This window comes from Carassius auratus, chromosome 10 (assembly GCF_003368295.1).
Source record: "Carassius auratus strain Wakin chromosome 10, ASM336829v1, whole genome shotgun sequence".
Classification (NCBI taxonomy): Eukaryota; Metazoa; Chordata; class Actinopteri; order Cypriniformes; family Cyprinidae; genus Carassius; species Carassius auratus.
The window spans coordinates 14410615-14434467 of record NC_039252.1 but is presented as its reverse complement, the minus strand read 5'-3'; the positions used below and the strand labels follow the sequence as shown (position 1 = coordinate 14434467).

The 23853-nt window shown below is 35.1% G+C and overlaps 2 protein-coding genes across 2 annotated transcripts; both read left to right on the top strand.

Annotated features, from left to right (window-relative positions):
* Positions 1-632: 632 nt before the first annotated feature.
* LOC113109971 (high mobility group-T protein) lies at positions 633-3957 on the top strand. The gene is made up of 5 exons (XM_026273901.1): positions 633-747; positions 2459-2620; positions 2703-2848; positions 2938-3112; positions 3255-3957. Exons 2-5 carry the CDS (start codon positions 2474-2476, stop codon positions 3399-3401), a joined length of 615 nt encoding a protein of 204 aa, XP_026129686.1. The 5' UTR covers positions 633-747; positions 2459-2473; the 3' UTR covers positions 3402-3957.
* Positions 3958-5264: 1307 nt separating this feature from the next.
* On the top strand, positions 5265-14562 carry LOC113109970 (katanin p60 ATPase-containing subunit A-like 1). Its single transcript, XM_026273900.1, has 11 exons — positions 5265-5387; positions 6828-7067; positions 7232-7392; positions 8452-8614; positions 8771-8898; positions 9850-9955; positions 10287-10445; positions 11759-11885; positions 11974-12108; positions 13175-13301; positions 13970-14562. Exons 2-11 carry the CDS (start codon positions 6906-6908, stop codon positions 14166-14168), a joined length of 1467 nt encoding a protein of 488 aa, XP_026129685.1. The 5' UTR covers positions 5265-5387; positions 6828-6905; the 3' UTR covers positions 14169-14562.
* Positions 14563-23853: the final 9291 nt, after the last annotated feature.

Below are 23853 nucleotides of genomic sequence, written 5' to 3'. Positions count from 1 at the left end.
ATGCCATGATATCGAAATTAATGTTTTGAGAGTGTTAATTTTAACACCCAGAATAAAAGATAGAAAAAACTTTAGTTGTCCGGGGGTCCTGCCATTTAATTTATTCAAATCAAAGACTCAATAACAATCTGCAGAAAAGCTATTTTGACGTTGTGTCACATCGGATCATCTCGAAACTTTGTCATTAATCAACATTTCACACTCAAAAACGAATCCCACCGATTAAGCCACTTTAATAAATATTGCTCATAATTGCATATTTTGGTTAAAATCTGTCTTCGAGGTTCATATAGTGTTTGATCTAAGCGGGGCGTCAGTCGGACCCAGCACTCTTTCATCCAGCGTTTCGCACCTTACAGCAACGCCGACGCTTCACATGGACACACTCATTCATTCAGCACTGTGCGTGGAACACATAGAACACAGTACTACTACAGCCAACACAGTACACACAGCCTTTGCTTTAAGCTGAGACAAGAAACACACACATACACTCCGTATTTTGTATTAACCCGCCATTTAAAACACTCGTGACGTTTCACAAAAGGCAGCCAATCGCAGGCCGGCTGTTATTAGGACAATGGAAAGCGCTCAGCCAATCGCAGGAGTGTTCGCCGTGGCGGCAGCCAATGGCATGGAAGCCCTATTGAGAGTAATGCTAGAGGGTTGAGAGAGCAGACTACTGCGTAGACCTATTACATCCACATACAGCCATTGCAGTACATTCACTATCCAGACAAGACAGCGGTAAGTGTCAAGCTTGTAGACATTTCAAAGTGTGGGGTAAGTACAAAAATTGCGAGAAAAGGTCAGGAAACCATACGAAATTTAATTTTAGCTTGTAAAAGAGCAATTCTAATGGTGGGGGGATTTTTGTGAAACGTTAAAAATGAGGGCATTATCCCCTCAGAATGAAAATAAAAATAACCATAGCTTTTTAATTTAATTTGTCTTTATGTTACGCTTGAAAATTACACGGAAAATAGTCTGTCTTATTCGAGGGGTTTGAAAGGCAGAAAATGTGAAAAATAAATAAATTAATATTCTGTCTATTCGAAATGTATGTTAACGTTAAGCGGACAACTCTGTAATGTTAACAGAATTGCGTACAAACCAGGTCTATGGACGTGATAGTGCCAGCAAGCAGCCATTGCAGCGCTTTACAAGGGATGTCTGTCAGTAGAACTATGATAAATGATAAGAAAGAAAAAAAGCAGACTAACGCAAAAATTAAAGCACAACGCCATTGTCATGTGTGTGGATTTATACGCTCGGTGAAACTGAAATGACAGAGATACGGGAGAAAGAAAATCACCTCAGGAGCTGCGCTTTACTGTAATGGCTGACTGTACTCGCATAGGAAACAAGGCAAATCCACAGAGCCATAGATAGGCGCCCGTCGCTTCAACTTTTTCAAATCGTATTTTCTACCCCGCCGAGCTCAAAGTGTGCAATTTTCGAGGCGGAAAATAAAAATTCAATCTTTCGTCGTTCTAACCCGAATATTTTGACATTTTTCCGTGCGTGAGAAGGGTGTTAAATTGAGAGTTGAAGTGAGGTAGGTAATGCGGTCGCGGTGCTCCCCCTTATTGCAAAGCAGTGTAATGGCTGAGCGCTGACACAAAGAGAAGGAGCCATATTCTCAGTGTTAGTGCATGAAGACAAGCAGCCATTGCGAGCCCACAGCAAACTCTGTACAGCACAGACCCAATGTATTACTATACACCAGGCGAATGCACTGGGCTTTTTGCGAAGGAAACAATTTTCGGTCAGAAAACCGACCCTCGCCGTTTGTTTGTCGTGTCCAAAAGCGAGCAGGAAGGCGGGTGGAGACATTTCAGGGGGACTTTCTTTCATGAAGAAGGCTTTCTCACAAAATGGAAGAAGAAATATTGCCGTCGTTGTTGACCTCCTTTCCTTCAGAGAGACGAGAGTGTGCGCCATTGCTATCTGAACGGTACATAGAGAGAAACGGGCTCTTTTCAACGGAGATTACAGCTAAAGTGAACTTGATTATTAAGAAATTTTACAAGTTTTACGATGTCGCGCGTACTTTGGCACATAAAAGAACTTTAATTAACCAACTTATTTTCACAATTTTAACCCCTTTTAACAAAAAAAAAAAAACTATTTTGTAAAGTTTGAGTATTTAGAGCAACTTTTTTTAAGATTTCAAAAGTACACACAAGACATTTTATTTTTAAAAGCACTATTATAGAATGTCAGTTGTCTTGTTATGTTTACATAATAAAACGTAATTTTTGTTGCGAAGATAAACAACGCGCAAATGCGCGTCTTCTAAATATTAACTATAAATTAAAAGATAGTTGGGGTTCATGATATCATGCAAAAATTACATTTTTGCTAGTCGAATTTATTCTAAATAGTATAGAGCAACTCATTTAATATTATATTTGGGAAGTATAATTGAATAATGGATTTTCTTATTAAATTTCAGGATATTTAGGCAAAGATGGGGAAGGATCCAACAAAACCAAGAGGCAAAATGTCCTCTTACGCATACTTTGTCCAGACCTGCCGAGAGGAGCATAAGAAGAAACACCCTGAGGCAACGGTCAACTTTTCTGAGTTTTCCAAAAAGTGCTCAGAGCGATGGAAGGTGTGACTGACCTTTCGTTTACATTGTGTTAATGCCCTTTCCCTCTTTTCCCAACAATGATTTTTTTTCTTCCCTTCCTCAGACTATGTCAGCCAAGGAAAAAGGGAAGTTTGAAGATATGGCCAAACAAGACAAGGTCCGTTACGAGAGGGAGATGAAAAACTACATTCCACCCAAAGGCGAGAAGAAAAAGAGGTTTAAGGACCCCAATGCTCCCAAGAGACCCCCGTAAGAATCTCACTTGTGCATGAAGATGCATTAGCATTTGTGAAGGATGTACAGTTTTATCTTTTTTTTTTTACTCTGTTCCACCAAAGGTCTGCCTTCTTCATTTTCTGCTCTGAGTTCCGACCCAAGGTGAAGGAAGAGACCCCTGGTCTCTCCATTGGAGATGTGGCTAAGAAACTGGGTGAGATGTGGAACAAAACATCAGCTGAGGAGAAGCAGCCATTCGAGAAGAAGGCAGCCAAGCTGAAGGAGAAGTACGAGAAGGTGAGAAAGGATGCCATGACTAATGAACATCATGCCGATAAAGATAAATCACCTGAAAAACAACCATAATAGCCATTGTTATATTAAGTGAATTTGCTATATGAATAGGTTTCCTTTCTGAAAAAATGTATTTTCCTTTTAGGACATCACCGCCTATCGGTCCAAAGGCAAAGTGGGAGGTCCAGCCAAGGCCCCATCCAAGCCAGACAAGGCTAATGATGATGATGATGAAGACGACGATGATGATGATGAGGAAGAAGATGAGGAAGAAGATGACGATGACGAGTAGATAAATAACATTTAGAGACTAGCTTGTTGTCTATAAAGCATTTAACCCCCCTGTACACTTTACTGAGGCTATAAAATGGGTAAGAGAAATAAACCACCACAACATCAAAAAACCTGAAAGAAAAAAATTAAATAAGGCTGTGTATATGATATGTTTTTAAGCTGTACAGTTTCTTTTTTTTTTTCCTGTTTTGTATAGTTAACACTACAGAAGTGTCATCTGTGTTTGTCTGAATGCCCCAACCCTTAATTTAGTTCTAATTTTAATTTCTTAAAAATGGTTCCAACACCACTATCCTTGCCCGGTACAGTTAAAAACAAAACAAATGGGGGTTGTAAAATTGTCTTTGGGTCAGTGGAGTTTTAGATGTGCGCAGCACACAACCTAGTTTCATGTGAGGTTGTAGTTCATATCTTAATGTACTTTTTTTTTTTCTCGTTTACACGTTTTCCAGATCAGATATTATCATCATTAGTAAACTGCCGTATCAAAGTTATTTTACTGTATTTTCAATACCACTGTATTTGCAGAAATGATTAAAAAAAATGTAATTGTTTTGTTCTGGTATGCTTCTGACATCAATAAACTTTTTTTTTTAAATAGAGAAGTTGCTTTCACTTTTTCACAGCAGTAGATATAATTGTGAAAACCGAAAGGAACTCATTGGATTAAACTGTAAATTTATCTTAATGAATTTATCAGAAATGATTTTTTAGTAACGATTAGATAAATGCATTTTGTACTGAATTCACAGCGCTTCTAATACTGAAGGTGAATAGAAGGAATTAGCGGTTTGTCATGTCTACTCTTGTTCATGTCAAAGATCAGATTACCAGAAGAGTTTCATGTAGCAACTTTAACATTTTTATTACGAATTTAAAGCTTTCTTTATTACCCAAGACAAAGCTCAATTATCTTTATAGCTATATTGATTTTCTTTTCAAAATTATCAGCACCATTTTATTATATTGCTTAATATGTGTTATTAGTCGGGCAGTAGATTTGAATGTATGGTTTTAGTTTACAAACCAGTGATTCGGTTTTGAGGCCTTCATGTTTTTCATGGCAAACACAGAGGCTTTAAAAGAACACCTGAACGTATCATCAGATAAAAATCTCGATTAATCCGAGCCACCTGCTGTTCATCTGGTTAAACTGCATACATTACAGCGGTATACAGCGCCACCGATTGGTCATTGTGGGGTATTGTCATGTATTTGTAAAGGCCATGACGCTTAAATCAGATTATTATAGGTCAGCAACTCTCCCTTCATGCCTTGATGCCCTTATTTCGGAGCATTGAGCATTTTTATTGGTTAATATACATCGAATGGATTTTACTTAGTTGTGAGTGACGTGACATTCAGACAAGTATGGAGGCTCATACTCAGATTTTGTGCACTGCATTTAACCCACCCAAAGCGCACACACACCCGGAGCAGTGGGTAGCCATTTATGGGTTCTGTGCCTTGCTCAAGGGCACCTAAGTCATGGTAATTGCCAGCCCGAGACTCGAACCCACAACCCTAGGGTTAGGGGTTATACTCTCCAACCACTAGGCCACAACGTTCACAACTTTCCAATAGCCTCTGTTCCTTCTTTGATCTGGTATTTCATGGAAAAAACCGGGGCTAGTTAAGTTGTCACATTTTTACCTCAGTGAATATTTATCAATACTTATTTTATTAGTCGTGGCTACAAAGACAATAAAATAGTTAACTATTTCTGGAATGAACTATTAAAAATAAAGTTAATTTTAAATTTTGAATCGAAACCTTACAGTTATCTAATCCTTACAGTAAGATATAACCCGTGTGACAACTAGCCCCGGTCAGTTTATCAAGTTATAATGAAGCAGGTTGAGACTCCGCCCACAACACAAGCATCCATTCATTCATCAGTCAGTCAGCGTCTTTCCGCGGCCATGGCAACATCAGTGGGCAACGGACTGTGGGCCTGTCGAACGTAAAAGTGCCTCGCATCAAGGTAAGACTTTGACCTATTTCCATGAAAACGTTGAATTAAATGCAGAACACATATATCATATCACATGTTCTTAGTTAGATTCATAAACTAACAAGTGGACTTCATAGTTTGTTTCCTTGCAAATCCTTTTTGTTATCGCTGGCCTAATTTTTAAGCGTCTCGCACTGTTGCCTTATGGGTAATGTAGTTTCTTATTTTAATTTTCACTATTTGTTTGTACTTTAAAGCAAACGGCGAAAAACTACAGTTCCCGTGTAAAGGAATAATCAATAGCGGTGACGTTTGTGCCACTTTTACATATAAACGCGACTTGATTGTGTAGAAATAAATGATTGTATGTTATTTAAACGGAGGACTTTTAGGTAGGTTAGTTTATGTTAAAAGGAAAGATACAAAACAATACAAACAATTGGGATACAAACAATTTGAGGCGTCCTGAACGGTATTTATTATGTGCTTCATGTCAACAGTCCGTCAAACGAAATTGTCTTATTGTTTGACAGCCACTCTGTCTGTGGTCAGGGCAAAGGTTAATAAACCAAAGTTTAGTATTGCAGTAGCAGAAACTGCAGCTTTGTATCCAAACCCGTAGAGAAAAACTCTCATTGTTATCGGTGAATCCACACACAGAGTGATTCAGTCACTTAAAATAGACCTGATAAGCCTGTAGTATTTTAGTTATTGAATTTTCAATCACTGAATTTGAAACAATTGCCATCATTAGGGCAGGAGAGAGAAAAAACATTTCACAGAGGCCTGATAGGGGAAAAAACTTGAATCCAATGCAACCTTTAATTTAACTTATGAACCTTAAAACCTTTCATTTAAAATTTGTATAATAAGAAATTATTTGACATCTAAAGGTAGCACACCATAATTTATATATTTATGATCTGTAAAATAATAATTATTATTTATATATATATTATACAAATGTATATATACGACTTTACAAATTATTATACAAATTCAATAAATATATATATATATATATATATATATATATATATATATATATATATATATATATATATATATATTTATTTATTTATTTATTTATTTATTTATTTATTTAAAATAAGAATATGAAAAGGCCTATTTCTTCATGACTCATTTTTTTCTACTTCCATCAGTTTAAATATGTAATGTCCTCCTGGGACCTAGTAAAAAAAAAGCTTTGTGGATTTAGGAGGATATCTATGTTGATTTCTGAAAGAATAGCTCTTTAAATGGCTCCTGGGTTTTATTTTGTTACATGTTTTAAACAAAACTGCCTAAGAGATCTGGAAATGTGCAGAGACATTTTAATGCAGCTTTGGATGATTTGTCAGAAAGTCATTTGCTGTACCCGACTTCACCCCTCTTCTGTTACTATCTCTATAAATGTTTGATTTAGCTCTGCATCATCTTATCAGCCTTTCTGTTCTTTCACATGTTCAGGACTCATGGCCTTCAATAACCAGCATCTCTGATGACCTGTGAACTCAGCGCAACGTTTGGTTCGATTTCTTTCTCATCATGAATCTGACTGAGATTTGCGACAATGCTAAGAAAGGAAGAGAATATGCACTACTGGGGAATTATGACTCATCTATGGTTTATTATCAAGGTGTTATACAACAGATCCATAAGCACTGTCAGTCCCTCAGAGATCCTGCTCTGAAAGTCAAATGGCAACAAGTAAGGCGCTCATATACTGTATGATTCAATTTGATTTGTACTTTTTTATAATGCTGTGAGTTATATGTGCTTGTACTGGTATTAGCCAAAGATTACAGTGGTGTTTGTGTTACAGTTTATGTAATATCAAACCAATGCTATTTTTCTCCCTTCTCTGAGCCCAGGTTCGGCAGGAACTGGCAGATGAATATGAGCAGGTGAAAAGCCTTGTAAACTCCCTGGAGAGGTTCAAGGTGGACAAACCCGTTGATTTCCCCAACCCTCTGCCTGAAGAGAGCCCAAGGGAACCAGCTGTCTGGCCTCCCCCAACTCCTGCAGAGCACAGGTAGAATAGACAGCTGATTACATAAAGCCCTGAGGAGCTCTGTCAGCTGCAGAGCATGCCACACGTCTCCTGTCTTCATGCTGTCATTGCTGTGTTCACTCGTGCGTCATGTCATACAGAACTAAATGGATTTAGCTCAGAGAAAGCATTCACATTCACACATTTTACTGTGTTTTGTATTTTTATTGTATTTTAAAATTTTAAGAGATACAAAAACGTGTATTTTTTAGTAAGTGAATGAAACTTTACAAATTTAAGACTCTTATAGCACACATAATTTATTTATTTATATATAAAAAAAGTCATGTTGGACCTGGTAGGTATTCCTGACAAAACTATCTATGAAGTTATATTAGTGTCAAATGTCTTTTTCTCTGAATTTAGTTTGATAAACATCAATAAGTGTGCCAATAGATGAACCATTGCAGCGTGAAAACAGATTTCTTTTTCATCTGAAATTGAAGGTTTATGCAAGTAAAATTAATTTTTGTTTGGAAAACTTTCAGAGTATTTTTTAAGTCGTTTTGTTTAGAAATAAATGTATAGTTCATAAATTAGTTTCAAGCAATCATGAGTTATACATTTACACTATTTAATTAAAGGTATTTAATTAAATTACATTAAATGGAGTTGATACTGGCAATGTGTAATAAAAAAAATAAAAAAATAGGAATAACATTAATTTGATATAACTTAATTTGAAAACCTTTAATGAGAAGTTGCTGATGTAATATAATGCGGTTTTAGTTGAAAAATATAAAATATTTTAAAATATTAATATTTAAAATATTACAATATTAAGGGAAGATAGTATAGACATTTTTAATGCATTAGGAGATTTAAAATGTAAATATTTTGTAAAGTTATAAATATCTGTGCTGTTACAATTGAGCAATTTAATGCATCCTCTCATCCGATGTGTTAAATAGATGCTTTAAATAATTACATTCACTAGTCGGTTCACAAATCACAAAAAAAAAAAAGAAAAATATGTCAGAATGTGTGCATATGTGGTCACATGGTCCAGATTCCCTATGATATCCCTCTGTCTGGTCATAGGGGACCTGTCCAGGTGAAGAAGCCAATCACTGTATCAAAGCCCCAGAGAAAGGAGTCACCTGGAATGCAGCATCGCGGCCCTTTGGGCAGAGGTCAGCCGAACATCAAATCAGAGAGACCGAACACCCGTGATGGTCGTGGAAATAAAGCTAAGGATGAAAAAGTAAGTTATTAAACTATTAAGCTGAAAGTATAAAATGAAAAAACTTAGTTTGGATTATGATTATAGTTGATTTAATGTCAGTTTAGACAATTTAGGATTAGTAAGTAGCTATTATCATGTGTTGTAGCAATGTGCCCTGCCTGTCTGTGTTTTTAGAGTAAGAAGAATGCCCAGGAGGGTGCTGCTGATGTGGAACAGAGGAAGTTTGATGGCACAGGCTATGACAGTGATCTGGTGGATGCACTGGAGAGGGACATTGTGTCCCGGAATCCCAATGTCCACTGGTATTGTGCCACTTTAGCATTAGTTTTTCTGCTTAGTGTAAAAAATAAATGTGTGTGTGTGTATATATACATCTGTATTGCTCATTTGCTATAATTAAATTGAATTATGTGTGATATTACATCACTTTGCACTGTATGTTGTTATCGACTGTTGAAAAACTTGGAGTGAACCTAAATGAATTTTTTGCTGACGATAACTTCTCAAACAAATAATTGCAATTAACGTTATTTTTGTCTGTTCAGCTCATGCCTATAAGGCTACTATGTTAATTAATTTTTATTTTTATTTTTTTTTACGTATAATTAAATATGGTCATACATTTTTTAAATGTTGTGAAAATATATTTAAAAATTAAAACCATTTTATTTCTCTATTTTTTACTTTATTTTTGGTCCACTTCGCATTCACATAAGACATGAGCACACTTTTAATGGCTGAATTTAAATGTTTGGGTTTATGCAGATACATTTCCTTTTTAGAATGGCAAAATGCAATTAAAATGTAAACGGCACAATCATTTTGACTATAAAAATCATGAATATATCAAATAATAAAAAATTACTACTTCTTACTGTAAAACAACACATACTAAAGTACAAAATGTGCCAAGGCACTTTTCTCACTCTTAAATGTTTATTCATAAATAGATTGGCTAGTTTGATCAGGCTTTCAGCATTCAGTAAGAGTTAGAACTTTAAATTCAAATCTATCTTTTTTTCTTCCTTTTTTTTTTTTTAAATAAAAAATCAGTTCAGAATATTTGAAAAAAGTCCCTCTGGGCCTAGGCATTGGCTGTATAAATAGCAATGCAGTAAGTTTAGTTTTCATACTTGACCAGAGACAAATAAGTAACGTGTTGAGTCAGCGACAGCTGTCAGTCACAGAGGCAGTTAGTGATTCAGTGCTGGACGGTGATTCAAGCAAGCTGTCATGTGTTACTGTTCCTGCAGGGATGACATAGCAGATCTGGAAGATGCCAAAAAGCTGCTGAGAGAGGCAGTGGTCCTGCCTATGTGGATGCCAGACTTCTTCAAGGGGATCCGCCGCCCGTGGAAGGTTAATATGTTAGATTACACTGATGCCAGAGTTTGACATCTGAACATACACACATATGGATACATAGTCTGTCATGTCACTGTGTTTTTGCCAACGTTTATTCACCCATTTGGTTTAATTTCTTGTGATCATTGTTTTTTTGCCCAGTAGGGGGCGCTGGTATAATAGTTAATTATGGAGGAGAGAATGCACATTTTTGCTGATATATTTCTCTTTAGTTTGTTTTCCACATGCTATTTGCTTTGTTGAAGTGTTTTTTCCTCAAACTATCAGCTGCACCTGTGTTTCAAATATATGCCCATGCAAAGTCTTGTTTTGTTTTAACTCTCAGGGGGTGCTGATGGTGGGTCCTCCAGGCACAGGGAAGACCATGTTGGCTAAAGCGGTTGCAACTGAATGTGGCACAACATTTTTCAATGTTTCATCCTCCACGCTGACCTCAAAGTACAGGGGAGAGTCTGAGAAACTCGTGCGGCTCCTTTTTGAAATGGTGAGTGGTCTCACAGTCTCTAATGTAGGCACTGTGATAACATGTCCATTGATTGGTTTATTTTTTTTTTGCTGAAGGTATAATTTGATTGTGATAAGGATCGGGAGTTAAGTAGACATCAGGGCACAAATGATCAAAAAGTGATAAAAATATCCTAGATATTTAAAATGCCTCAATTAGAGACCCGATAGTAAAGCTCCTTTCTTCACCATTTTTGGATGCTAAAAGTCAATGTAGAAAACAATTAATATAATTAAGTATTTAGTTAGACAACATAAAAGTAAAAATACCCCTCAGAATATATGACGATTTAACATTAATTGGCAAAAAATGCTCCGTAAAATCAGGTAAAAATACTGAAAATCATTGTTGATTTGACAAATTGGCAAAAACGTGTATTTTTATAGGTAAAGTTAAGTAGTTCTTTCTTAACATTCTTTAAAGTAAAATGATATGTTTTTATAGGGAAAAGGTTAGTTAGTTAGACAGTTAATTAGTTGGCCAGCTAATTAGTTAGGTAGTTGTGCCCCAATAAAAGAATAAAAACCTCCTTAAACTCAGTGTTGATTTGATGTAGATGGGCATTGCACTGTTTTAAATTTTAATTTAATAAAAAATTTAGTTAGCTAACCTCATAAAATGTGAAATAATAAAACAAAACTGTAATGGGTCAAAATTATCGATTTGTCTTTTATTCCAAAATCATTAGGATATTAAGTAAAGATCAATTTCGATGAAGATATTTTGTAAATTTCTACTGTAAATATCAAAACATAATTTTTGAATAATACTATGCATTATTAACGACTTCACTTGGACAATTTTAAAGGCCATTTTCTTAATATTTAGATTTTTCTTTTTTTTTGCACACTCAGATTCTAGATTTTCAAATAGTTGTATCTCAGCCAAATATTGTCCGATCCTAACAAACCATACATCAATGGAGCTTATTTATTTAGCTTTTAGATGAGGTATAAATCTAAAAAAAAAAAAAAAAAAAATGATATATATATATATAATTTTTTTTTTTTTTTTTTTTTAACCCTTGTGATTGTTTTGTGGTCCAGGGTCAAATATAAGAAATAAAAGGTTAGTTGGTTAAATAAATACTACTACTACTACTGAAAACTAAATAATAAATAAATAACCTGAGTCTGATTGTGTTAAAATTAAGTAATATCATTTATGATAATATGATAACACAATATATAATTAACAAAAAAATCTTGCTTATGTCATAGTCTATTGTCTATACTGCATATTTGTACTTCTACATGTTTTGGTCATTTTTGTTTAATTTTTTCCTGTAACAGGCTCGTTTTTACGCCCCTACAACAATTTTTATTGATGAGATTGACTCTATTTGTGGGAGACGGGGCACATCAGACGAACACGAGGCCAGTCGCAGAGTGAAGTCCGAATTACTCGTGCAGATGGATGGTGAGTTTCGTGTAGTAGGCGACTCTGTTATGATAGTACAATGAATGATGCGGCCTTATTTTAACTCCCACCCGTGTAATGGCATCAGGTGTAGGAGGTGCTCAAGAGAGTGACGATCCCTCTAAAATGGTAATGGTCCTGGCTGCCACTAACTTCCCCTGGGACATTGATGAGGCTCTTAGGAGAAGACTGGAGAAGAGGATCTACATTCAACTACCCACTGGTAATCTGACACCCTCACACACAAACGCCCATCAACAGGAAAATGTTCTCCAGGCAGTCACGGCTCCTCTGGTTTCTCCATGCAAGTCACCCACTCATAAATGAACAGCCTGACTAATTTCTCTCTATTCACACTGTGCTGTGTAGTTCAGTCAGTTAGTCATTACTCACAAGCTTTCGTTGTCTGATGCAACTCCTTTGTTATAGTCACAGGGCCTGGATTTTAGAATTTCAAATTGGATGGAAGACAAAAATATGTACTTTTTTAAATTTGTATGTTATATTTCTTCCCAAAAACAAAAGGGAAAAAAAGGTAATTATTGACACACAAAAAAAGGAAACTTATTTTTAGAACCATGAAGATGATTCTAATTGTGCATTTATTTCTGACACTTAAGCATTTATTTCTGACACTTAAGCACATTTTGAAATATGAGTAATAGTAAAATTAAACCAGCATAACTTAAATCAAAATAACAAAGCGATTTACAGATACTTTATATTAAAATGACAATATTATTGTTTATTATTCATTGCCAATTTATTGTAACTTTATATAGAATTTTATTTATAAAATTAAAACTATATATATCATATTTTCTGGAAAATAGGTCACACCTGACTATAAGCCGGATCAGGTCAAATTTGCTTTGTTGAGATGAAAAAACACTTATGTCACTTTTATTTTTATTATTACTATTATTATTATTTATATTAAGAAATAATGTAAAATACCCAGAATATAAAGTGAAATGTTTACAACCAACACTATATTAAAAATTAAAACAGTGTTTTTTTTTTATTTCCCCCTCACTCCACAACAAATAACAAATACATTTAGTGGTATTCAGAACAGAGGAGGAATGAAAAATATATGTATTAAAAGAACATAAATTATAGTAGCATTCATTATAGACAACATTTATTTTAAACGCCAAGGTTTGAACAAATTTATTTAAAGGGAAATATATATATTAAAAAGAGAAATACATGTCAAACTAGACTTTAAAATCAAAACAGGAAAAACATGGTTTTCATAATGTTCAAATGATTACTGAACTCCACAGCTCAAGGTCGAGCTGAACTCTTAAAGATCAACCTAAGGGAAGTTGAAGTGGCTTCTGATGTGGATCTCAACTTCATCGCTGAGAAAATAGAGGGCTATTCAGGAGCTGACATCACCAACGTCTGCAGGTACAGTATGTTTTCAGGATTACAGATAACACCTTGTCCTAACTGAACTGGATGTGACAGGTTTCGAGCATCAAGTCATTTTCCTGCTCTTGCTAAAAACATAATGTGGTGCAAAGTGACAAAATCACAGCCACTAAGAACAGACTCAAGCTCAACAGTGGTTGCCTGGGGCTCGTTAGTATATTTTCCGTTCATTTTCCCCTTCAGCCTTGCAGAAAATTCCTGAATAGAAGAGTTATCTTGAACCAAACCAACCAGCTCTAACTATTTCATGGATCTATTCATCCCAAGAAGAACCCTGCATATTGCCCATAATTGAAAATGATTAAAGCAGTTCAGTATAGGTTTATACAGTATGTTTTGTCCCTGCATAATAAGCATGGAGTGGAGGGAAGTATATCTTACACTTTAATGTCTAAAGGAATAGTTCACCCAAAAGTGATTACAAGTGATCAAGTCATTACAAGTGATGTATTGCTAAATTTCTCCAAATATATTCTGAAGAAGAAACAAACTCATCTACATCTTGGATGGCCTGAGGTTGAATATATTTTCCGCAGATTTTCATTTATGGATGAACCATTCCTTTTAAATGAAGCCCTATGCTCTAAATATGTAAATTGATGGTGTTGATCTGACTGATGGACTTTGTACTTTTGTTCTCTCAGGGATGCATCATTGATGGCGATGCGAAGGAGGATCCAGGGTCTGAGTCCAGAGGAGATCCGTGCTCTTTCTAAAGATGAGCTGCAGATGCCAGTCACCATGGAGGACTTTGAGCTTGCACTTAAAAAGATCTCAAAATCCGTCTCGGCTGCAGACCTGGAGAAGTACGAGTCCTGGATGTCTGAGTTTGGGTCTGTGTGAAGAGAAGAGACAGCCACAAGATAAGTGGGAGAACACATTGTGGAACAATACTTGAAACGTTGAGACATTTTAATATGCAAAGATGATACTGAAACTAGTCAAACCAGTGTTCAGATGCGTATGAACACATTAGGACTGAGAAATGTCACACTTTTCTATTTCTAACTTCATTCTCCGCTAACAGATGGAAATCACCTGAATTGCTAATGACCTGTCTTAAGTTTCAAAATGAAACGCCTGTGAAACTGATACTTGACAATGGAGACCAGCATAATCCTGGTGCTGTGCTGGATGTTTTTAAATGTTTATCAGTATGTAGAAATTCATATGTGCTGTATTCTTTTATCTGTTTTACATGATAGTAATAATAAAATTAACATTTGTTCTCTACCTATTTAATGTAAAAAATCTGCTTATTTTCTCAATACACTAAAAAAAAAAAAAAAAAACTTTAGTAATCCTGTTTTATTTACATCTTGATTTAATAATTTACTTGATTTATCAGTGCACGTTGTTCCAAAGAAAAACACTGTTTCTATTCATCAAAAATAATAACTTGCCCTAGCTCTGAAACTTTCTTTTGGACGATATCATCAAGACTATTGATAACATGTACAGATTGACTTAAACTCTGCCCACTTTTTTGAGATCCAGGTCATTTTTAGTGGATAAAACAAAGTCCCACCCTACTTATTCATCTCTTTAAATTTCATGATTTCACAATCATGATATCACACCCCGTCTTTTATAGCATCAAATAACTACCTAAAAGGTTGGTGCCGATGGCCTCGTGGGCAGCACGCCAACATGTAGAGTCGTTGCACTTCAAGTTCATGTCTTTCACAAACCCAACCCACTATCTCTTTCACCCACTTCGTTTCCTGTCGACCTACTGTCCTATATAAATGAACTGACAATTGAAAAAAAAATTTTTTTAAATTAAAGTTTATTTGTCGCTTTTTACGATACGATAACAGAAACATTTTAGAAAATTACGTTTATACAATATTTAGTAGTAGCTTATCAGTGGTGACTGCCACTACCTAAAAGCAAATTTCCCTTAAAAATAAAGCAGCAGTAAAATAACTACCTCAATTGAAGGAAACCATCTTTGGAAAAAACAATAATTTGAAGTGTAATTTGATTATTCAGTTTGTCTCACGTCCCATTAGATTAGACAGAGAGAGCGAGGTTTATGATCTATACTGCAGCCAGCCACCTGGGACAAAATGATCAAAACGTTCTGGCTTCACTTTCAGGCATCTTGCGGTATGCTTGGTTTTAACAGTGGCAAAATTCTGTATAATTTCTCAATCAAAAAAACTATTTTCAATAGTGGAGCACAGCTCGCAACTCACTTTCCAACCAAGCAGGTTTCTGTTGGCAAATCGACTTGAATCTGTTGAGAAATCTGTCCGCCTTCATGCAAAATTCCCAATTGCTTGGATTTTGCCTGTGAAAATTTGCCAAAGAATTATAAATGTAACCGTGTTTTTACGATACAAATTTTCAAACATTGTCCAAAATCACATCTGATGTTCAAGCATTTACAGTTTGTATGATAGCTTCAAAGCAACCATATCTGCATGGATGATGGGTGATAAAGTTGTTGTGTCCTACAGCAGCAGAAGGGTGTGACTCAGTCATCAGGAGGGAGGACAGTGGGGGAAGAGGATGACTGTGTTGTTGTGGGCCGTGCTGTGTGAGTGTGGGCTGTGTGTGGAGTTTATTGTTTCCTGACTACTTCAGAGTCAACGTGATAACTGTCGTGATGTGTTCTCAGCCCGAAGCCAAGTTTCCTGACTGTTGTGAAATTATTTATCCATCCTGCATTTTATTTTTTTTGCATCACCCAGTTATGGCCAGCATTAAAAGCCACAGACTAACAAAAAATCGGTTAGCAAGTAGTAGGTGAAAAAGATGCAGGTTTTGAGTTTGTGAGGACACAGATGGACGTGGCAGCTAGTGATTATCCAAAGAGAGTGTGAACGAATCATAATATGGACAACAGTCTGACCGGCTGACGAGAGGACCGATGATGGCATGACGTGGCATTTGTGCAGTAGAAATCGAGGATAATAGGCAATACTTGTCCTGAAGCTTGGCTCTTTAAAGACCACGACACATGGCTACGACACAGACCAGCTGCTCTTATTTTTTTTAATGATTTGACTCCACTGAACAGTTGGTGTAAGCAGGAAAAAGTGTAATTTATATAAAAAAGCTACACAAATTATTTCATACATGTGCTTTATCTGTGTATTTATTATTAGGTTATTAATAGTTTTTTTTTAATTATATTATGTTTTTCTAATTACTTATTTTTTTTAAGAACTGCAATTTAAGTGAACATGTTTACACAAATAGTAACATAAATTTCTGAATTTCTTAGTATTAGTTTGTTTCCCTTTGAACACCTGAATTGAATAGTCTTGAGTTGTCCTAATAATGCAAAATGTAATAATTTGTATTCATTTTAGAAAATGACAAGATTTTTACACAAGTTTAAACTTTTCTATTAATTTCTTGGGTTAAAATATAATTTAAATCCTATATTTTTGTTATGGTTTCAAATAATTTAAATGATATATCTATATAAATATTATATATACTACACACACACACACACACACACACACACATATATATATAATATAAACACCTATAAAAATAAGTTACATGATGGCTCTGACGACAGTATTGCATGCCTAGGTGTGTCTGGGGTGTTGGATTAAAGGCAGATGTTCCAGATGGTGTCAAATGAATCTATTTTTACCCATCCATAACTGCCTGTTACTAATCACCAAGTGCATTCTGGGAATATATCTTTATTTTAGTGGTGTAGATTTTATAGTATGTTACTTGAGGATTTAGTGGTACAGACTCTGACCAGTCACTCCTCCACAGCATCTGGCCCCAGACAGATTTAGATGCTTTAATGGATTTTATCTATTAGAAAAAAAACACGCTGAGTTGATACATCTGTCGTGTTTATATAGAATGATGTGTACATTACATAACTCTGCATTAAGTTGGATTCGTTAATGGCACCATATCCACACGAAAGCATTTGGTGATGTTTCCTGTAGCACAGACACATATAAATGGCTTTTATATGAATATTTGTGGTTTCCATAGAATGGGTGTTTGAGAATTCACAGTTCTATGTACTCCAATGACCTTCAGCAGATTTTACACTCTTCTGAAAGTAAATTTGAGAGGAAGGAGAATTTGAAGAAGTCTACTGTGCTGAATTTTTAAGCTTCTTTGCATTGTGTGCTTCTGCTCTCGGTTTCAGACCTCAGCTGTGTTGCAGTTTCTAATATGTCCCATGAGATGACGCTTTTGTTGGTTGTTGCTCTTCATCACCAAATTTCCTGTTTTACACATGTGACCCCCAGTGCCTTAGAGAGAACAGAGTTTCCTGAAATGGATACACCTTGTAATATGACCAGTTTGAAAGCCTGTGGGATGGTCTCAAAAAGCCCTACAGGGGTAATAACATTCAATCTTTGTGGCATTTTATTGAAATTGATAGCAATTACTGTAAATGTACTGTTGCACTGCCTTTTTTGTAAATCTCATATGATAATTATATCTATTTGACTTAATTATAATACACCGCTATATACACAGCTAGGGTAGAATGTTTGTTTTATCTATCTATCTTTTTATCGGTCTGTCTGTCTGTCTGTCAAATAAATCTTAACATTACATTTAACAATATTTTTTTAAACTAATATTTATATCTGTATTGTAACTTTATTACTTACTGTTTATCCATTCCAATTAATATATTTATTGCAGAAATAACAACAACAATATTGTATGTTATAAATATTAATATTATATGATTAATAGCAATAATTTATATTTACTATATTAAATCAGTAAATACAATGATGTATATACTAAAATACATATATTTAAAAATTTATAGCAATAATTTATATTTACTTTATTAAATCAGTAAATACAATGATGTAAATACAAAAATACATATATTTAAAAAATTCACACAAATTGTGTGTGTGTGTATTTTGTATATACATATGTATATGCACACATGTATTTCTGTTACTATTATTTTTTTAATACTTTTAATATATAATGTAATATAGATTTGCTAAAATAAACATATATTAAAAGAAAATTGTATATATATGTTGTGTATAATATATTAATATATATGAAAATATATTTCAATAATAGAATAAATGTATGTATTGTGTGTTACTGTTACTAACATTAATATGTATTATTTAATAATATCAATAATATGTACCATTTATATTTAATGTATGACATTTCGTAAAATTAAATGTCTGTATGACATACAATATTACATATTAATAATATACATTACATGTATTACAAACTAAATTTTATATTTTACACTTATATGTATTTATTACATAATATAATTATGTATTTATTACAATTATTCTATAAAAATGAATGCTCACTAGGTTTTCCTGCTGTTCTTTTTCTGCGTTGCCGGACGGAACTGTCGTTCCTGGGCTGCTGGCCATATTCAGTGACTGAGCCAAAATTCAAATCACTGGGGTCTCCCTCTCATCAGACGAGCCTGGAATGTTCAGCTCTGCGGGACTGCTGTGTTCTGACAGTGTTAGTGAGATACAGGATATCCCTGAAGGGGAGACAGCTAAACAATATTGTTTGTTAACAAACAGTAAACCAGACATCCTTCTCTATGATATAACACCCCACGCCCAACAGACATGAGCTCTCGGGCAACAGTTCAGCCCTTAAATATGGACAGAGAGTACAAATGTAAAACTACTTTTTAATCAAATCCGATATTATGAAATGGCAGATGAAGGCCTTCTTTATATCAGTATCACCCTTACGAAAATTAACCATGGTTTTATTGTAGTAAAAAGTGTAATAATGTTGATTATTATTTGTATAACCAGACTTTTACTCCAAATGTCATGGTTAAACTATGATTAGTGTAGCGAAACCGTGGTTAATTTGTGGTTACCATGATTTTACCATAGTAAACATGTTTTTTTTGGGGGGGGGTTTGTTTTGTAAGGACATCAGTGTTTTTGAGTTTCTTTTTGTATATTATGTTATCATTTTTAATTTGAAAGAAAAAAGAAAAGTAAATAAAATACTATACATATAAATAAAATGGACAAAACTACTCAATTTAGTTTTTAAAAATACATCTGTGTAGTTTAAGTCATATTAGTACATCACAATGAAAAAGAGAAAATGTATATTGGTAGCTAGCTGAAATAAAATAATTAATTTTTCATATCTGATTTCATTTCAAACAATGTTTATTTTAGTTCATATAATATTTTCCCATGATCTTAGTTTTAGTTCCAGCTCTGTAATAACCCTGAAGCAGTAAAATATTCCCTCTAAAGCCTCCAGGCCTGTCTTTGTGTCGAACACATGAGGTCAGTCTGCCATCTGCACGATTAATGTTCCCAGTAATAAATGCTATTTGATTTTGTGTTGTTCTTTCAATAGGAACTGCCTCCCAACCTGCATCCAAATCCTGAATTGTTTGTCCCAGGCCAACTTACAAGAAGAACTTCAACCACTTGTTAAAACCTAGAAAATCCTCCTCGCTTGTTTGTGGCCACTCGTGACTAGAGGCATCATTAAGATAATGGTCAATATCAGACCTGCGAGAGGATTCGCTTTACACCAGTGCTAATAGAGGTCATGTGAGGTGGTCAGGTTATTTGTCATCATCACTAATGTCGAAGGGACTCAAAATTGGATGTCAACGTGCTCTGTCACACCAACCCCTACAGCTGTACAGGGTGATGTGGGATTTCTTTCCCCCACAAATGTGGTGGGTTTAAACTGTATTAGACAGGGCTGCCCACATGATGTCAGCCGATGATGTCACAGATGATGGATAAAGTAACATCTGTTGAGTTGAGGAATATTTCTGGTTAAAGGTAAATGATTAATCACTTGTGAGTTGAGACATCAAAGGAATTTAGTATTGAAGATGTAAATATGAAGCCTCAAGTATGGCTTAGGTTTCAAACAGATGAAGCACACACTGTGTGTCTCCACCCTTTATAATTCAGTGCATTTATCGCTGTTGCTGTGTTGAGGTAATACTGTCATTATGGCCACAATCAGCCTGGTATGCACTAATCTTGTGTCTGGCTGGACTTTACACAGGCTTTACAGTGAAAGACATGTTAAATGAAGCCCAAAATGAGTTCAGGAATGGTTAAAATTTGGTTAAGATTCTGCGAAGCAGGAAAGCTCCTTGTCTCAGAGACACTTTTAAAAGGCAATGTAATATTATCTATCGAACCAAAATTCCAAAATAGTCCAAAATGAAACCCGTTTGTCATAATTTAGTCACCCTCATGTCAGTCCTATACTGTTTTTTTATTATTCCGTGCAACACAAACATTCAGCAGAATTTCTGAGCTGTTGTTTCTCTCAGGATAATTGGTTGTGAATGGGCTCTTAAAATACAAAAACACCATAAAAGTACTATAAAAGTTATCTTTATGATTCTTAAGAAGTCTTTTGAAGACATCCGGTAGCTTTTCGTGTCGTTATGCTCTTGTTTTTGTACCTTGACATAATGCATCCACATTTGCTTTCATTTATGGAGCAGCGTGAACATTCTTCTAAACTTCTCTTTTTGTGTTCCACAGAAGAAAGTAAATCATACGGGTTTGGAATGACGTGAGGCATTTTCAGGTGAATTATTCCTTTAAGGAGCATTATGAATGGCCAGTTTCAAAGCTGCTACTGAAACAGTGGAAATGTTTAGGGAGTATCCCAAGAAGTTTTTTCTCTGAGTTGGAAAGAAAAACAGCAAATGGTGGGTGCCATGGTGATTTGGGCAATGGTCACACACAGTAAAAGTTGTGGTACCTGTGCTTCAAATGAACTTACAGACAGACCAAACTGGCTCAGCCAAAAGCTTCATGGAAAGGTTCAGACACGTGATGAGAGAGGCATAAACAGGTTTATGTTTAGATATAATGTAATGCGAGACATAACACCGTTTCAGACACGCAGAACCAAGATCTAAATTAGTTCCTCGCTACTTATTGTAAATCTCAAATGAAAGAAGACACTGTCTACATGATTATCATGTTTTATCATTATAAATAATGAGTCAAGGATCAATGTTCAAGGCAGTTTAAAAGCCAACTTTTAGAACGTTAATTATCAACCAGAAACAAGAGTGCAAATTCAATGTTTAGGAATTTTTCCTGTTCAACTCTTCACATACTTTCTGATTTCTGAAGGGTCATGTGACACTGAAGACAGGAGTAATGGCTGCTGATAATTCAGCTTTGCCATCACTGGAGTAAATACAATTATTATAATATACATAATATATTCAAATATAAAAAGTTGTAATAATATTACTGATTTTACTGTATTTTTGATCATAACGTCATGTGAGCAAAAGAAACAAAAATCACAAATTTGGTTACACTATCAGCATTAAACAGCATGACATTGCTCTTACTGTACATAGTTAATTAGCTTTAATGTTTGCACCCCTGAGCAATAACGTTTTCATCAAGGTTACGTCTCTATCTGAGATGGCGTTCTCTGTTTGTGACTAATGCGTATAGCACTACTCTCAGATTCTCAAAGCTGTGAGATTGTCATAATTTGCAAATACACAAAACAACAAACACCAGAAGGACCAAGCAGCCTGTCAATAATGCTTTCAGAGCGCTCTTCTTGTACTTTGAGGAATGCATGTAACTCTAACAGTAGTTTGCAAAGTCTTTGTTTATCAAAGGCAGTCATCTAAAACCCTCCGGTCTGGTCCCACAGCACTAAGCTGCCACTCCGAGCATCTGTGCTTATTCTGGGCCTAATCTCACTTTAGCTCTACCTATATGCTCTTATATGTGCAACGGAGAAGGCTTCCTATGTCATTCAATCCTTGGACCTTGACACATATAATCCATAGTAATTGATTTCCTTGTGTGTGTTGTGTGTCTGTGTGTGTGTGTGTGTTAGTTTGTACTCAATGGCTTCTATGTAAACACACTATTACAGAGATTAAAATTTAGAATCAAACAAAGGAAGTAGTTACATGTTTGTCTGAACGTCAACACAGTCGTAAACAGATAATGATCTCGGTCTACCCGACAGCCCCATATACACACAAACACACACACACACACACCTGTTTAAAACCCCTGCATATTTATTCAGTCGTGTTTTGATGGCATTTGTGGCTGTATTTTGTTCTGACAGGAGATTGAAATGGCACACAGGAGAACAAAAGCGTTTTTGGAGGCAGCACAGAAGAATCAGTGACAGATTAAGGAGTTAATCCTCTTGAGTAGCTGTAGGTCTGACACCCCACGTCAGGATGAATTCCTCTCAACACTGTGCAAGACAATAGAAGTAGAGTCAACAGCACAGATATAGACCTCATGCTTTCAAGACAGGGCCACACATGCAGACATGCGCACACACTGCATTTAACTTTCTATGTAAATGTATTCATGGAATGGCTATAAGCACATATCTGTCAAATTACATTTGAATATTGTGAAAATGAGACTGAAGATAATATGCTTGCTTGTTTTGCTCAGTGACAAAACTAAATATCTGACACTGATATTGGTTTTAATACATGTTTTGTATTATTTCTAATGGTTTTCAGGAGTATGTGCTTCTGATCTCAATTTTATGTCCATTTATTATTATTTAATTTTTTCTGGCTTTATTTCGATTTTCCCCACAGGAACAGATTGTAACATAAAATTAAAAGGTATAATACAATAATTCCATTAGGTATAGGCTAGCGCCATTAATACGTATTCTGTCTATCGTATAAATTAAAAAGGTCTATGCCCCAAAAGAAGCAGAACAGTTATTATAAAATAGTGAATCCATCACATGATGCAATTTACGAATGGACAGCAATCTACATGAAGTAGAAATAAAAGGAAAAAATTTCAATAATAACAGGAGTACATGCAGTGTAAGCAAAAACAGCAGCCATAAAAATAAATATACAGTAAAATAATAATAACAATAATGATCTAACAAGTGAATGCATTATTTTTCTTTAGGAACAATGCAATTGTTCAAGACCTCTATGCTGTTTCATATATAAAAAAAATATTGAACAAATTGCTGAGAAATAGATAGCTTAAACCATATTACAATGGTTTGCTGGTCTGTCGGCTGGTTTTACAAGGATTTTAAGAGCTTTTCAGCTGGTTAGGATGCGGTACCAGCTTGCCAGCCCGAGTTAACAGCTTGTCAAGGCTAGTGAGACCAGCTTAAACCAGCAAACCAACCATACCTGCTGGAAAGAAAAGCCTAAAATCATGTTAGGCTTTTCTTTCCAGCAGGGTATAAACCACAGTTACATTGACCTAACAAATGAAGAGCCGTCCATTATTTTACTTGTGGTCACTATGGTCTTAGTAAAAATGCCACAGGTAAACTAAACTATTGGTGAGAACTAGCCTATGTGGTAAATAAATAACTGAATATTAACGCAATAAACTGGACACAAAACAGCATTAGGCTGATTATGTTTTTGTTTAATGTTCAGCATTTTATACTCTGAAAAAAAAAGAATTGGCATAAAGCTTTTTCATAAAAGTTCCCAAATCCTTCCCACTAATTCGTTTACACGGGCGCTCATGGATTTGTGGGCTCGCCTCTCTCTCTCCGC

What these genes read in the sequence shown, in the direction of transcription:
- LOC113109970 (XM_026273900.1), top strand. Translation starts at nt 6,906, where the DNA reads ATGAATCTGACTGAGATTTGCGACAATGCTAAGAAAGGAAGAGAATAT. An exon ending in CGGAATCCCAATGTCCACTG is followed by an intron (nt 8,899 to 9,849) that starts GTATTGTGCCAC and finishes CTGTTCCTGCAG; the next exon opens with GGATGACATAGCAGATCTGG. An exon ending in CTACATTCAACTACCCACTG is followed by an intron (nt 12,109 to 13,174) that starts GTAATCTGACAC and finishes TGAACTCCACAG; the next exon opens with CTCAAGGTCGAGCTGAACTC.
- LOC113109971 (XM_026273901.1), top strand. Translation starts at nt 2,474, where the DNA reads ATGGGGAAGGATCCAACAAAACCAAGAGGCAAAATGTCCTCTTACGCA. An exon ending in AATGCTCCCAAGAGACCCCC is followed by an intron (nt 2,849 to 2,937) that starts GTAAGAATCTCA and finishes GTTCCACCAAAG; the next exon opens with GTCTGCCTTCTTCATTTTCT. An exon ending in TGAAGGAGAAGTACGAGAAG is followed by an intron (nt 3,113 to 3,254) that starts GTGAGAAAGGAT and finishes TTTTCCTTTTAG; the next exon opens with GACATCACCGCCTATCGGTC.